The sequence below is a fragment of the Anser brachyrhynchus genome (genome assembly GCF_964034855.1).
Source record: "Anser brachyrhynchus genome assembly, chromosome: 1".
In the NCBI taxonomy this organism is placed as follows: domain Eukaryota; kingdom Metazoa; phylum Chordata; class Aves; order Anseriformes; family Anatidae; genus Anser; species Anser brachyrhynchus.
The window spans coordinates 46,389,122-46,404,813 of record NC_137694.1 but is presented as its reverse complement, the minus strand read 5'-3'; the positions used below and the strand labels follow the sequence as shown (position 1 = coordinate 46,404,813).

The following is a 15,692-nucleotide window of genomic DNA, read 5'->3' as shown; positions in this document are numbered from 1 at the left end:
GAGGCACATTTTATTACCCATATATTCTGTAAAATACTGTGATCAAGTTTTCCTTGAACTTCAGGGGATAAATCATGAACAGAACACGAATGTTGCTTTAGCTTTTAGAAAGAATGAAAGCGTAAGTGAAAAGTTCTGTCATTGGAGGAGGAGAGGAAGGGGAAGGGATGACTAAGCCCTGCAGTTCTGGCACATTAAGGGTAGGGGAGAACTGTCCTGAAGCAGGAAAACAATAACCTAAAAAATAAGAAGAAAAGAAAAGTTATTAAAACAGGCAGAAGAATTCTTCTTTATTTGACTGTTAGTTCAGTTCATAATTGGAAGATTTTCAAATAATATGTTTAAATATATTATTGAATGGTTATTTAAATATTTAAATAACCATTTTAAAATAAGAACTGTGTATATTCTATGGATTTACAATAACAATAATATTTCAGCGGGTCTTTTTCTAATTGTGAAAAGAGTTCCAGGGCACGTACTGGGCAAAATGTCACTGAAAAGAACTTCAGTAGTTTCTGCTGTTAGCTCAAGGTCTAGGCATGGCAGACTTTCATAATAAAATATATGCTACTATGCCTTCCTGCAGAAATTTCAGCAGTGAGAAAAAAATCTTAGAAATTAAATATTTAGCTGCTAGCATGACAAGAGTTAGTTTAGAAATTAAAAAAACTGGATGATGTACAAAGAATAAACAGACTTTTTTTCTTCAGAAAAGCTTTTTTAATTAAAAATAAACAAACTTGCATTTGATAAAGCAGATAAATTTCTTTAACAGCTATATTTATTATCACCCTCACTTCATGCTTGCAACAGAAAACTTTCAGTAGAGAGGGGTTCAGATGTCATCTCCAAGGAAACTAATTGCATAATGAGCTGATGGGTTTCAGGAAGATATCATTACTTTTCCTTCCTGTTGCCATGGGCTTTGGACGATGCCCATATTGAGTTATTAAAAAAGAAAAAAGCAACCACAACAACAACAACAACAACAAAAACAAACAACTTATTGCTGAAAATTTTCATGTTATTTGATTAACTACTGGAATAAAGAAATGTATTGTTATCGTTTTCTACTAATCAGACAGTATATGCAGTGTTAGGAAGAGAGAACTATTTTAAAGTGCTCTAAAGTAAAATATTATTTTCTATTTAGATCATGAATTGAACTGACAAAATTATGTTAGTGCTTTGGCTGACCTTCTTTGATAGCTAGTTTCTTCATATTTAAGAAAGCATTTTGAAGTTGTTGTTGAAGTGCTTCTGCTGGCTTCTATTGAATCACTATACTGAAATGTTAAGTTTTATTGAAAACTGAATGTTTGTTACGCACAAAAAATATATGTATATATGTGATTATGTGAAAATCTTAGAGGGTTATTTTTTCTGCAAAGTTAATAGTAAACATTTCAGCAAAAGGAGTCTTTTATCAAAATGCAGGTCTTGTCTATACGTTGAAGATTTTCATAGAACAAACCAATCATTTTTGTCCTTTGTCAAATTCTGTCCTGCATTGGTTTATTTTATAATGATTTATGTTGTTGTAACTCTTTTAATTATCAATTCAAGTAGTCCTTGCTACCATTATTCCAAACTGCATTGCTACACATCTGGTCTCCTCTGCTTAGGGAACTGTGTGCTCTCTTCTGCTCTATGATCCCCTTCATCCTAAGTCATAGTCCCATCTTTTTAAATGTAGATATATCCAAAATTGGCAGCTTGTAATTCTAGCTTGTGACAAGGTCATCAACTGTGAATCTGCTAAATGTATAAGTCCCGTGCTTCTTAACAGCCATGAAAAGATGCTGTTGTTTCACACTTTGGAGAAGAGGCATATATTTTACTTTGCGTTATGTATTTTCTAGCACATTACAGCAAACAAAAAATTCCTATGGGGCCTTGTCAAAGAACTCATGGAGAACTACAGAATATCAAAGACAAAATACCCTTTCTCAGTGCACCAGTCTATTTGCACATGCACTGCACTGGACCAGATTTTCACCTGGCAGTAACCACAGAACCACAATGAGTATTGAGTATTTGGGGTTTGACCTGCAATAAATCATACATTCCTTTGACACCATTTAAGTGACCAGAGTCCAACCAAGTGAAATGTCTGCATTTGGCTGTCTTCATCCTGTTATCTACCCACTAAGAGTATGAACATTTGATAGTCTATAAGAAAGTCAATTGACAATACTGCGGAAAGTCTCTAATCCTGTTGGTACAAAGTGCTTTAAAATAACTAGGTCTCCCATTACTGCTTGTTGAAAAGGATTTGAAAACTTTTCTTCTGGTCTACCTCCATGTTTTGTAAATAATGACAGAACAGAAGATAAATAATCCAGGACCCCAATGTCCTTAAATCCTACAGCTGCTTGGTTTTTTTTCTAATGCTGTAGCCCATTCACAGTATTACTCAAGTATGAAAACAGAGCAGTAAAAGTGGCAACATTTTTTTCTCCACTACATATTTTAATCCCCGATCTGTAAATCAAAATATATTACTTCTCCCTCCTTTTCTGATTTGCTCTGATCTTCATTTTTTTACTTGGCAATGTAACAACATTCAGAAATAAATATTAATGCCCTTGAACCTACCATGGCTATATTTTAAATGAAAAAAAGAATAGTCCAAGAAATATACTAGTATAAAATTAACATAAGGTCACAAATTTGGTGTTGTTGCCCATAACTTGTAGAGATAATAAGATTTTCTTGTACATAAAATTAAATTAAACTACACACTTGAGGTTAAATTCTGTTAATTTAAAAGTTTCTTTTAAAAATCACATAAATGCTGTAAGATATTGTTGTAGCAAGGACTACAAAAGTTTTTTCAATGAATATTCATTTGTAAATAACACATAAATTTGTGACAGGATACACCTCATGATAAATAAACAATTACTACAGATATTACTATTTTGCTTTGCTTTGGAAATGGTGGTATAAAGGAAAAGTTCACAGAAAGAGATCTAGAGCCTTCGTTATATGCTGTGTAGGTAGTCTTTCCCCTAGTTCATCACCATTTTGCAAAAAAGGATGTTTCTTCTGTAGTATTATATCAGAGTTAAGAGAGTAGTTGAAGCTTCATACCCCAGAGAACTGCTGTTGTCTAGACTTTCCATTAGAAGCCTTGTGTGCTCCTATCAGCCCTTCCCTCTGAGTTTATACCTAACTTGAAAGCAGTGCCACTAAAGGCAGGTCATGGTATTTCCAATGTCTCAGCCCTTTTCTATCAACTTCAAGAACCTTTTTGATCTTGTTAACATTCTGGCCAGAATCCCTCTACCTTCCACCTCAAAAAGATAAGGTGAGTGGAACCTGAAGGTATATGAATACGTAACATCCATTTCTTCTTCAGGTGTCCTCTGCCAGTCACAGTATATTTGAATCATAGTTGAAAGGGTATTGAAATACTGTTCTGTCAAACCGAGCAGCTGACCTAGAAGACAGATCTAATTAATACTATTTTGTAAAGTATTAATAGAGATCCTTCAAGGACTGGAACATGTCAGAGACATGCTAACTATATGTCCACTGCTGTTGTCATCAATTCAATCCAAATTCTCAGAGAAGAACAAGTGGTATTGCCCTATATCCCTCTTCTCCATCCTGACTAATCCATCTGGATAATGTCTGAGAAATATCTTTCCGTATTTGTAATAAAGATAAGAGATAAAACAATCCCAAGAAATGCAAACTTAGGTTGCTCTTGAAACTTCTTATTCAAATTGTGAATTAACTGATAATTAATATGAAATGTGTATTTATAGTCTCATTTATGAACAGGAAGGCTTAGAATGATAAATGGCAAATCAATTGATACGACTAATACGATAGTCAGAGCCCACCTTATCAAAAAGATCCTAGAGAAGGTCAACATTTCAAAAAAGAGCAGCTGCAACTATTGCTAGCAAATTCCTCTAACCTCTAGAAAAAATGAGTCTTACAAAAGCTGTTGAAAAATACATAAATGAAATAAAAGATAATCCACCAAGTTTTCAAATGGATCCAAGCTATATCCTGGCCGAATTAAGTTCCCATGACAGAACGTCATCTTTTACTGGTGAGTACAAATTAACAAGACCTTTCATACATTTTTAAACTATATCATGTGCAAAGGCAAATTTGTCTGTGGGGATATAATGTACTTTGGCTGATTAGTGATATTACAACAGTAGATAGAAATTCGTCTAGACACTTTAAGTACAGTAAATATGCAGAAATGCATTGTACTGATACTCACATGGGATCAAGATGTTGGTCGGGGTCTAGTTTAAACATTTAGCTCCCATGATATCTTCCTGGAATTAATCATTCTGCATCTCAGAGAGAGTGGGTTTTCAAGGACCATTTAAATCCTTTATCCCCTGTATAATAAGAAGGCCTGGGTGATAAATTTTCTTATCCTGTTTATGAACTACATCTGGTATCACTGGCAGAATACTGCTGGAGAAATGAAGAAACTTCACATATCTGTTATCTTGTTCATACAGAATCAATTAGTAATACTGCAAGTTATATCTTAATCATGTGTTGTGTAAAAGGAAAGAGCATTTCTCTAGTGTAATGTATTTTTCCTCCTGTTCAGAAGAATCTGATAATGGCAGCTTATCTTTGGCAGTCCTGGGCTGAGGAAAAGGTTGAATATATCTCAGTGAACTAGATCTATTTGAGCCTATTCACGCATATGCATTGGTCCCTGCTGACTTGCTCTCCTATGTTATTATCCTTGCCTGCAAAAAGCAGGAAAATGTGGTATAACATTCATTGGTAACTCTCAGGTTTTATGCCTTTACTAAATCTTTGTTCTAAGAACAACGAAGATCTTTGAAGGAAGAATTAGAAAAAGATACAAAGGAACTAACAGAATGTTTTTCTGATGGTGCATCCCATGATCGCTATGTGCAGAGAACACTTAAACAGTACAACTGCAGCACATCTTTCCAGTGTTCCCTTTTTCATTAAGAGTACATTTTAATTCTGAAGGTCTGCTGCCAGGTACTATCTTCAGTGTAACAGCATCCTGTCTTAGATGGGTTGAAATGAAGTTACTAGTCCTACTGCTTTTGAATCCTTTGCCTCCACTTAGTAAGATGTGTTGTAGTCACTGAAAGACTATTGTTACACTGCACTGTAGGGAAAGCACAGTAGAATGAAAAAACAACAAAACAAAATAAAATTAAATCCTAAAATCCTACTCTTCTTTCTGGAGAATACACCATAAGAAAAGGAATGCAAAATGTCCATCTTTTAGCACGAAGCACTGCACAAGATGAAGGGAAAAAAGTGGTACCAGTAGTTAATATTTTGTTACATCTGTAAGGGATGAGAAAGTGAATGAAGCAGGAGAACTGTGTTGCTTTAACGAAGCCCAGCTACGCCTCCAAGTCAGCAGCTGAACAGCAACAGAAGACATATTAAAAGAGAAGAATAAGGGACAAGAACTAGCAAAATGCCAGAAATAGTCAAGAAAATGAAGACTCGACAGGAAAAGTTGTATTCAGGAATGGATACTGGATATGACGCAGAAGTGAGCTCAGTGAAGAACTTTGATTGACAATGGTTAAGTGTATCAACATGTATCAGCCTATCTGACCCTGTCCTGAAAACACCTGAGAACACAGACCACTGAAAGTAATTTAATTCTTCTAGTTGCTCTAGACAGATCCTCTTCATGCTGTGAATCACAACAAGCATGCCTATAATCCCTCTAAAAATTGTAGTAGTTCACAGTTGTACAAATATTCATCCATCCTGCACATTGACTATTTCCACATTACTTCTGTTTTCCAGCTTCTATGTTGTTATATATCAAAGCTTAGGGATGTAGTCATGGCACCAAGCCTGTAAGAGTTTAAGAAGCGTTTGGACTATGCTCTTAGTCATATGGACTGAATTTTTGGGTAGACTTCTGTGGTGCCAGGAGTTGGACTCGATGATCCTTCTGGGTCCGTTCCAACTTGGAATATTCTATGATTCTATGAAAACTATAAAGCTTTATTGCTCTTTAGAATTGCATTTAACTGAAAAATGCCGTTAAGTTGCATAGCTCTCTAATAATGTATTTTACTAACAAAATCGAAGTAGATACCTTGGTCTGCAAAAATTTCATACACAACATTACACATGCACAAAACAAAATCTGCTTTCCAAACAAAGCACAGTGCTTACTTGGTCATGATCCTTACATCCAAGAGGACATGTGAAGAAACAGCTTTGCAGTCTGCTGAGAGACTTTAGAAAGCCTCTCCATATCTGGTCCCCAACCATCACCTCTGTGTAAGCATCTTTCTGATGTGCAAGCACCACAAATATCTACCATATGAAATAAATATTACTCTGTAATTTGGGTAGAAGCACCTTCCTTCACCATATAAACAGCAAAAAGTTTTGTGAAAGAAGGAAGCATGAGACAAGGTGGATCTTTTCGAATATGGTCTGGAATTATACCACTATTATCATCTATCTCAGGGAACAGTTTCATTTTTCATTGTGTGGAGCAGGGTGAAACTTCAAAATGTCATGGTACAATGGACCTTTTCAGATACTTATTAATGGTAATGGATCGATCATACCTAATCAGCTAGAACTTGTAGTGTCTTTTGCCCAGTGCAGAGAGGGCAAATATTAGCTATGTATGACTATATAATGTAGGGACAAAAAACTGTAATTTGTCTTTTTTACTCCAAGTTTCATGGATGATGCAGACTTGTTTTGACTTATCAGAGCACCCGTCCATATTAAAATACCCCCATGGCTGTTTTACCAACATTAAAATGGCTGACTGCAAAGAAAGAGAGTTGCTAGATGGTAAAGGATACATACATTTCACATCTGAGACGACGCGATTAGAGCCCAAGATAGTGTCATTTAGATTTACAGGCAGATAGCCTTCTGTGTTCTGAAGTGTCCAAAAAATAGCCTTATCCCACCAGCTGAAGGCACTTCAGAAAAATATCCTGTAGAAGTAATGGCTGGGCTCATCTCTATTCTCTTCTTTATGCATGAAGGTTCTGATGCTGTTCCATACGTTCCAAAGACATTAGCCATCATGATTGTTATCTATTCACCATGACCTATTCATATGCCTTGCACAGTTAATCACCAATGTTCCCACCTGCTGTTTAACATTATTTTGAAATCTGTTTAGAAATAATTGGAAAATATTACAAGCTAAAGGGAAAAGAATGAAGGAAGCAGTGGTGTTTGATTGTAATTTCAGGAATTTTATTCAGTAGATATCTCAATATTCACCATGGCAAAATCCCATGATGTGTCAGTACCTGTCCAGAATATTATGCAATTGTTATTAAAGGCACTTTTCAAGAGATACAAACTTTGTAACATAATTTCTAATGAGAGAAGGAAAAAACCTGGAAAAAATGAAACTTGGAAAACTTAGTATATAAAACCACAAAAAGTCATCTTACTGAACCTACCCTAAGTAAGTAGACCGTTGCTGATTTTGTGTGTTTAAGTACATGTAAAATTGTTTTTAATATTAAACTTGATCTGTCTTTAATAAAAGAAAAAGTAATGTCCCATAGTAGGATCTGTTTTGCCCTATTACTAGATTCAAAAATATGCAGACTAGCTTTTTTTTACATGAAAAGATACATTTTTGATTGTTATATAATAAGTAGAAAGTGAAAAAAAACACCACCTCTTAACAGCTAAAATATATTTGAAATGTATTTTGCCATTTAACAATAGAATTGCAAAAAAGACATTTAGATATACAGGATCTGTCAATAACTAGCTTAGAGAAAAATAAAGTTAAAAATGACCTTCTCTCAGGAATGTAAATAGAAATTAATTAATTATCTAGTAATTTTGAGATTTTCCACCTTTTGATCCCCTTCATTATTCATTTTCCTGTGAATTGTTCTTTGTAATTTTCTCTTAGTATTTTTTAATCTGTTCATTATTATATATTCTTTTTTTGTTCATGTTCACAGTTAGCTCAGTTTTTCTCTCTTATAACTGATTCCAACTGCCTATGTATTTTTTCAAACCATTTTTGGTCATCTTGTTCATTCTTTCAAGCTCACATTCCATTACTGGATAAGCATATCAGTTCCCATTGCAAACTTCCCCACAGTTCTGCCAGCATTCTTCAAACCATTTTTGGAAGCATCAGTTCTGCAGACATGTGAATAATTTTGTCTTGAGTACACATAGTTTTTAACCAACATCACTGACAATTTGTGACAAATATAGAAGCTAGAATGGCAGCCATGAAATACATTTCATATAGTCCACTCCAGAGTCACCAAGTGTCAGTATTAACAGCTTGGTATTAACAGCTTTTGCCAGCTTTGAAGGATTTCAGATCTGAAAATAAAGCACAGGCTCTGAATGATGCTCTTAATTCCTCAAACCATCTAGCTGCAAGTAAATGTAAATGAGAATGTATGACCTAAAAGGAATTCTCTCTTCCTTGCTACTCAAAAAAGCAATATCCTTATCAATGTAGATAAAATATCACCATGTATCACCACACTACACAACTGATACCACTGAAATTTTAAAAGGACTTAATACTGAATTGCACAAAATTATTAGGCACTGCTACTACTGTAGTATTACAGTAAACACAACATGAATATTGTTCTTTGTTCTGTATAGCATGTCCTGGTCTTGCACTGTTCATCTGCCTCCAGTCCCTTGACCTCCTAATGCTATTCCTTCTGAAAGCTGAGTTGATTCCACCTCTGTAGTTCCCCAAAGTGAGGATGTAAAATGCCTGAAAGAAACCATTTCCCTCAGCCTGCAGTATTCCCCCTAGTCCCTCACAAATGCTGAAACAGACAATAGCTGTGAGCTGGTGTCCTAAAACCCAAGAAGGCAGTGGATAAAAGGCATTTAGGGGCCCATATTGCAGGAAAAGAGTGTAGGAGGAATGTGGCATCGCAGCATGCTAACATTGCTAACTGCAGCCTTCACCATATGGTACAGTTGACCCATGATCCTAGACCACTGAGATCAGATTAGTTGGACAGTAGGAAAGGGAGAGAGAGAAAAATCCCACCTCAGGCCCTTGAAACTTTGAGGCTCTTCAGTCCAAAGATTTAATAGAACAGCAATAACTTAGGGCTACCATGATTCTCTTTTGTTATTATCATTATCAAGACAGCATCAAATTATATAGTTCATTACTAATGCAATGATACTCTTCTAAGATACAAATACTTATCTATTATTTTGTGCTCCATGAGCTGTTTCCCACAATTACATATCTTATCAGAATATCTTGCTACAAGTCCTAAACATTAAAAAGGGAATGGAAGCAGGAATAACACTAACACTGAGCAACAGTCTTTTATAAGTAGATGCAATGTCAGTGCCTAAGCATTGGAGTAGATGAAGGTTTTAAAAATAGTATTTTGTTGGACTTCACATTGATTCCTAATGCCACTTCTCTCTCTTTAAACCTTTTTTTTTTCTTATCTTTACCTCTATTTGTTCCTTTTCACTCCTATTTCTATGATGTTCAGCATTCTGCTGTTCTTCCTTCAGCTTCTAGACTGACAGCAAAAGCAAAGCTATTTGGGCTGTGCTCCTGTACAACAGCACTTTCCCTTTGGCAAAGAGACAGCAATAAAGACAGGCTCTCATCAGCATCATGGCATTGCTACCTTGTGATCAAGTGCACCTTAGAAGTCTGAGGTGCATTTCTCAACCATGAGAAAAAAACATGCACCCCAATGTACACCTGACAGTATTTACACTTACTTCCTGCTTCTTGGATTTTTTTCTTGTAAAATTCTACACTGCTGAAAGAATGAGAATGGTATTTCTCTCTTGAAAAGAGAAAAAAGCAAAAACAAAAACAAAAACACCCTCTTCCCTTCCTTTCTAATGAACATTTTTACGAAGCTTGGAGTTTTATTGAACTTTTTTTCTTTTCTCATATGCCCCTACAATTATGCAATAATGATTTATGATTTCTTTTCTTGCCAGTAGAGTCTCTAAGGAACAATGCCTTTCAAACTTCTCATTTTCAAAACTTCACTGTTTTCTATCAGTGCAAAGTCTAAAATGTAACCTTGCAGTGTGAATCCAACAAAATTACTGCCTCCTCAAATAAAAGGAAATGACAGAACATTCAGAGTACTTATAAAATAATTTCAGATATATTTTTGGAGTCATCTGGGAAAAATGGCACTACGGTACCTAAAAATACTGATTTTTACCCTGAGGCAGACTACCTATTCCAAATGAGAGACTTAACTTTGAGAAGGATTTTGAATTTTTACAGTAACTGTATTGACGAATTCTGAGTCTTATTTGAAGAGAAATGGAGGGAAAAACAGGAAAGAATAACATAAACAGTTCAACTGAGTAGAAGAAATCCTAACATGAAAAACGGAAATGTACTCCATCTGGAAGAGAAGTTTCTAAACATAGAATATTAGGTTATATGGTTCATGATTAAGATCTGGCAAAAGCCTTCTTTTCTCTGGCAGAACAGACAGTATCTTGACTCTTGAATAATATTCATGATACTGCTGCTGAACAGAGAAGCTTATTAGCTTCTAGGGATATGAAGTTCTGGATCCCCTGGGAAGAGGCCAATATCTTGTTTGAGTTGAATACATTTCACAGATGAAGAGGAGGAAGAAGAGAGAAAAAGATCTTGCCTATTTACTCTGGATGCTATCAGGTTTGGCACAGCTCCTCACAGTGGGCTGACATCCTTGGGCTAGCAAATGTCAGTAATAGTTTTATTTCTTTGGTTGAAAGGACATAAAAATCTGAGTCTGTACCATAACTTATTTGAATTTGTAATTAATCAATATATGTTGCCCAAACTGGAACAAGGAAGAAACACTGCTTGAAACATATCACACATACACACACACACACATAAAAAGCCCTTCAACTAGTTTCTATAGTTTTGTTCTGTAGGCAGTTGTGTGAAATTAGTGAAATCACCTCATTAGTGAAATTATGCAAGATAATCTTGAAAAATCTTCTGGGTATCATAAGGGATTTGAGAGCGATGACAACTGAGGAATCATTTACCTAGGCACTTTAGGCACTACAACAGAATTTCCTTTGTGTCAGATGAAAAAAAAAAAAAAAAAAAAAGAATGAGGAACAGGTAATATCACTCAGAATCATATATGAAAGAGTAAAAAAAATCTTCTATAATTGGTTATCTTTAATTTTTTACCAGAGAACCTTTTTTTACCAGAGAACCTTTTCAATTTTGCCTGTACATCACAGTTCAGTACACCATAGTTCAGTGACTAGCAGCATCATAATCTCACCAGACTGGGGATGTGTCCTGTCCAACATATACAACTTCTTGGTAGGATAAATTAAAGAAAGCAGAGTGCAATAAGGCTATATTGCTTTTTGCTAGGTAAGTTGTTTATCACTCTCTTGTAAACAACCAAGAGGTTAGGGCTTCACAAAGCCATCTACACCAGGCACTACAGCTCCCACTAAGACTACATTCCATGTTTAACTATTGCCTTGATTAATCAAGAAATGGAAGTATTGAACTTATGAAAGTGCACATATTTTTCTAATTATTTCATTTTTATAGTTTTTTTTTTTTGGCTAAATATGTTGATCATTTTCTTCTAGTTTTGTGATCATTATCAATTCAAAAATTTAAAATATCAGAGATAAAACAGTCTCACTGTTTTGCATTCTCATTCTCAGATTCTGTTTTTTGCTTATGATGGTAATACTTTCAGTTAAATGAATTTCTTGCCTTAATTAGTCTCCATGTGCACAATAAAATATGAACATAAAGTGGATAAAAATGTGCACGTGGGATAGTTTATTCATCTTGGAGACATTTGGAGAAGATCTCTTTTAATACTTAACTGTTTTCTTAGATTTCTCAGTGGCTGCAGGACGTTCAGTATCAACCTTGCCTTTTCAGGGAGAACAAGCAAACTGGAATCCACTCAGTTCGGGAAATACCAAGAATAAAGACTAGTTGTAAAACTGATGTGGAATAACGTAAGCCACAAGTAATACAACAGTGTGGTAATCTGAATTTTCCAGTATGCATGCTGCATTTTTTCATATGAAATTTCATATCATGCAACTAATTATGAATCAGAGGAATTAGTTCTGTGAATTAAAAGAGATGACTGGATAGATTAGATAGCATAAATGTTAATTAAAATGAGATGAAAATATTTTAGGAAGATTTCATGAGCAGCTTAGTTTGTATTGGCCTGTTAAGAATGTCAGCAACGCTTTCTTCAGTCAGAGTATGGAAGCTTTTCTCCTCTTGAGAAGAAATGTTGGAGGATTTACTGCAGTCCAGCTGGATGCAGGAGGCACCTCATCTTCCTCCGGAAGACTGCAGAAAGCCATTTTTCACTGTAGGCCTTGGGCAGCTGGTTTAGCAGGGAGTGAAGAGAATGAAGGTAAAATGAGCTAAAATAGCTAGAAAAGTAGATTCTAATATTTGAATGCAGAAATACACATGCTGCAGCTGTGGCATTACAGAGGCAATTAAATGGGTGTTCCATAATCTTCACTTGACTCACAAGCCAAATGGAATATACCATTTCAAAATTCTGCAGATCTGCCTTCATGCACTACATATATGAATAAGCACTGTATAATAATGTGCTATCTCCAGATTAGTGGATACAACATGACTAAGCGTGCTATTTTAATCACCTTTGCAATGATGATTACTCTACCGTAAGACTCTTCTGAGAATCTTTAATATAAAACTAGTCATTCATCTCCATTTCTTCCTTGTCACAATCCACCCAGATGCTGTCTAATGTGACCTTTCTACTCCTATTTCACTGTGCCGTTTGCCAGAAGATTATTTTAAATCTGTATCGTCCTTAGTAACAAATATGCCTTATCTGTCTCTTTATCTAGACTGAAAAAGAGAGTGGTTATCTTGATATCTATGATAATCTGTCTAAAGCAGTAGAGTGAAAGGGACTGCACAGGAAATATTTTCATGTCATTTAATTCTGCCTCTCCAGTCTGTTTCACCTTTGTTTTTAAAAATGGAAAAAGGAAACAGACACAGGGTATTTATATGGAAGGCAAGGAATACCTGATAAAGCTTCCCTATTCGTTAAAATGTTGTCAGTAGTATACTATCTCTGTAAATTCAGTTGCTGAAGGAATAACCTTTATATTTCTTTTATGCTACAAAATTTGTGTACTGATAAATAACAATGATCTTTAGCTATTGTCTGAGGACATGAAGCTCATACATGAAAACAAACTGCAAAACCTGTGTTTATTTGGTGCCATTTAGTTTGCTACATCTTCACTACTTTATTTTTACTTAATATAGTAAAATAATGATGATCACAAGCTGGTGATCTCAGAGGGCCTCAGGTAAGCCAGCAACATCCTTGTATAAGAATTATGTTAAAGGGGCTTACCCAAAATTCAAATGGAGGGCTGTGTGTTATCTTCTGTTCTTTACAGAAAGTGTAGAAGAGGTGATGGACCAAAAACTCCTACATATTTGAGAGCTCCCATTCTGCTATGCTCCAACAGATGGCAGGGCTTCCAGGAATTTCTAGTGTTTTTCCTGCTGGGATCCTATGTAAGGTATGGTTGTCCCTCTGCGTGAAAAAAAGGCAGAAGAACAAGCCATCATAAAACATAAGGGATATCCTTGTGTATTTTGTTAAATTAATTTACATAGTAAGAGAAGGAGAAAGCTGTAGTTACTCTTTTTGGTTCTAGATAGTGTTGCTAAATTTTTAAGCACATCTCTACAAAGGGCAAAATAGAAAAGTTCATTTTGTTCTAAAGATAGTGTTTGTTGTCAGAGCATTACCTGTTCTAAGTGTTGGAATTGCTCTGGAAAAATACCATTCATTTAATTGTGTCTATTGTATATTCAAGACAATAATTTACTAGGGACACCTTCATAGTTTTGTGTAAGGTTGCCAGAAGGAACATCTGCTAACAACTAGAAATGAAAACCAGACAATTAAAATATACAAACAGGAGAGGGATAGAACTTCATGGAAACTCTGGACATACTCTGCCCTCAGTTACTTTCATGTAGTTCCAGAATCACTCTTCAGAAATTTAATAGTTACTTTGAAATGAGAAAATATAACTGAACGCAGTATTTGGTTATAAGGTTTGCAAACACATTGTTATTTTCTGCCTAAGAGTATAGAAGTGAATGGAAATGAAGGTTAAAATATACTAACCTCAGTAAATTTAACGGATATTATGCAAGATACCATTTTACTAATCACCTTGCTGATAAAAGTAGCCCTAGCAATGCCACTTGAAAAGAGTCTTTACAATTATTATTGACAATTAAGATGTATGAATAAATGTTTCTGATGAAGCAAACTTACATAGTAGTGAATTGAGTTGAATAAACTCATTTGAACACTTAAAACTTTCTGTTAAATATATATAATTTTCCTCTGGTGAGACTACTATACAGTTGTTTTTAGTTACCAGAGAGCACAAAAATTCCTAGTGGAAATCACAGAGTATATGTAATTCTTACATGCTTCTAAACTCGAACTCTACAAAGAATTTAAGCATGTTCTGAGTTTTGTATGTATTATATTTTATTATGTATTAAATTTGACTCTAATGACATCAGGAGTGAGAGTCTATACTAATAAACATATTCTTATATCTAACTTTCTTTTTAAATTATACTAACCTCTACACAGCTGTGGAGCATGAAATCAATAGTTTTTGTTTGTTTCTATCTCTTCCACAAATTATTAGAGGTAAAGGGCAGGTCAACCAAAATGTAATAAAGTATTTCATTCCATTAGGGAGTGTATGAATTAAGTGAACAGGTCAAAAGTGACCAGCTTAATTCAGCATGATGTATCAGCAAAACAGAACAGCTGCCTTGGGGTATTAGTGAATCAGAGCTTTAATTTTTAATCACTGTGTATAATTACTCATATGTCAGAAAGACGATTTAGTTATAGAAGTTACAGTATGAGAAACATATGTACATCTTAACTCTATCATAGTCAAGTATTAGTTCAGGTTCCTTTAATGTTATCAGAGTAAGCAAACTACTACTAAAAAAAAAGAAAAAAAGAACAAAAAAAAAAAGAATATTTAGTTGCATCAGATATTTTGGGCTAGCATGCAATGCAATGTTGATCACATAAACTCAGCCACTAAAGAAGACTTAGTACCTTTCCCTAACCACAGTGCAAAATACCTAAAACTTGCAAATGACCTTTTCTAAATCCCCCTCCACCATTTTTCATCATTAAAATATTTCAATTATAAAGTCATTCTAAATAAAGTCCTCCTTCCAGGGGAATTCACAGAAATTTCTGATAAGTATGTCAAAGCACATTTGAAATGGCCAGTTAATAAGAGAGAGCTAACTGAAAAGCATTTCCATAAATACTTACTTGGAAAAATTGTGACTCTACCTTGGCTGTGTTTGGACTCATTCTAAGTATAATTTCATGTTCCTATTCAGACAAAGGATTCAAATAGCAGAATAGTCCACAGAAAAGGACCTTTAAAATGAGTATTGGAGAATAAGAGCACAATAAATTTTGAACCTGTAAATGTGACTACTAATAAACTTTGTAATTTTCTTTTAACCAGTCTTGGAAAAATAGTATATGACTCATACATCCAATCAAAGCTCTTTAAAACAGCTTAGATGTTGAATTTCAAATATTTGTAATCGTGAACAGTATATACACTAAAAC

At 34.8% G+C, this 15,692-nt stretch overlaps 1 protein-coding gene across 7 annotated transcripts in view; it reads right to left on the bottom strand.

Annotated features, from left to right (window-relative positions):
- ANKS1B (ankyrin repeat and sterile alpha motif domain containing 1B) overlaps positions 1-15,692 on the bottom strand; it is a 441,985-nt gene that overhangs the window by 110,773 nt on the left and 315,520 nt on the right. The window contains exon 1 of one of the 7 annotated variants that reach the window (XM_080595960.1): positions 10,948-13,211. The exons of the other annotated variants lie outside the window; for them this stretch is intronic. Coding sequence (XP_080452086.1) covers positions 10,948-10,998 — 51 coding nt within the window. The 5' untranslated portion in view covers positions 10,999-13,211. Of the gene's footprint in view, positions 1-10,947; positions 13,212-15,692 lie in introns of those variants that run through there. 7 annotated transcript variants of the gene reach the window in all.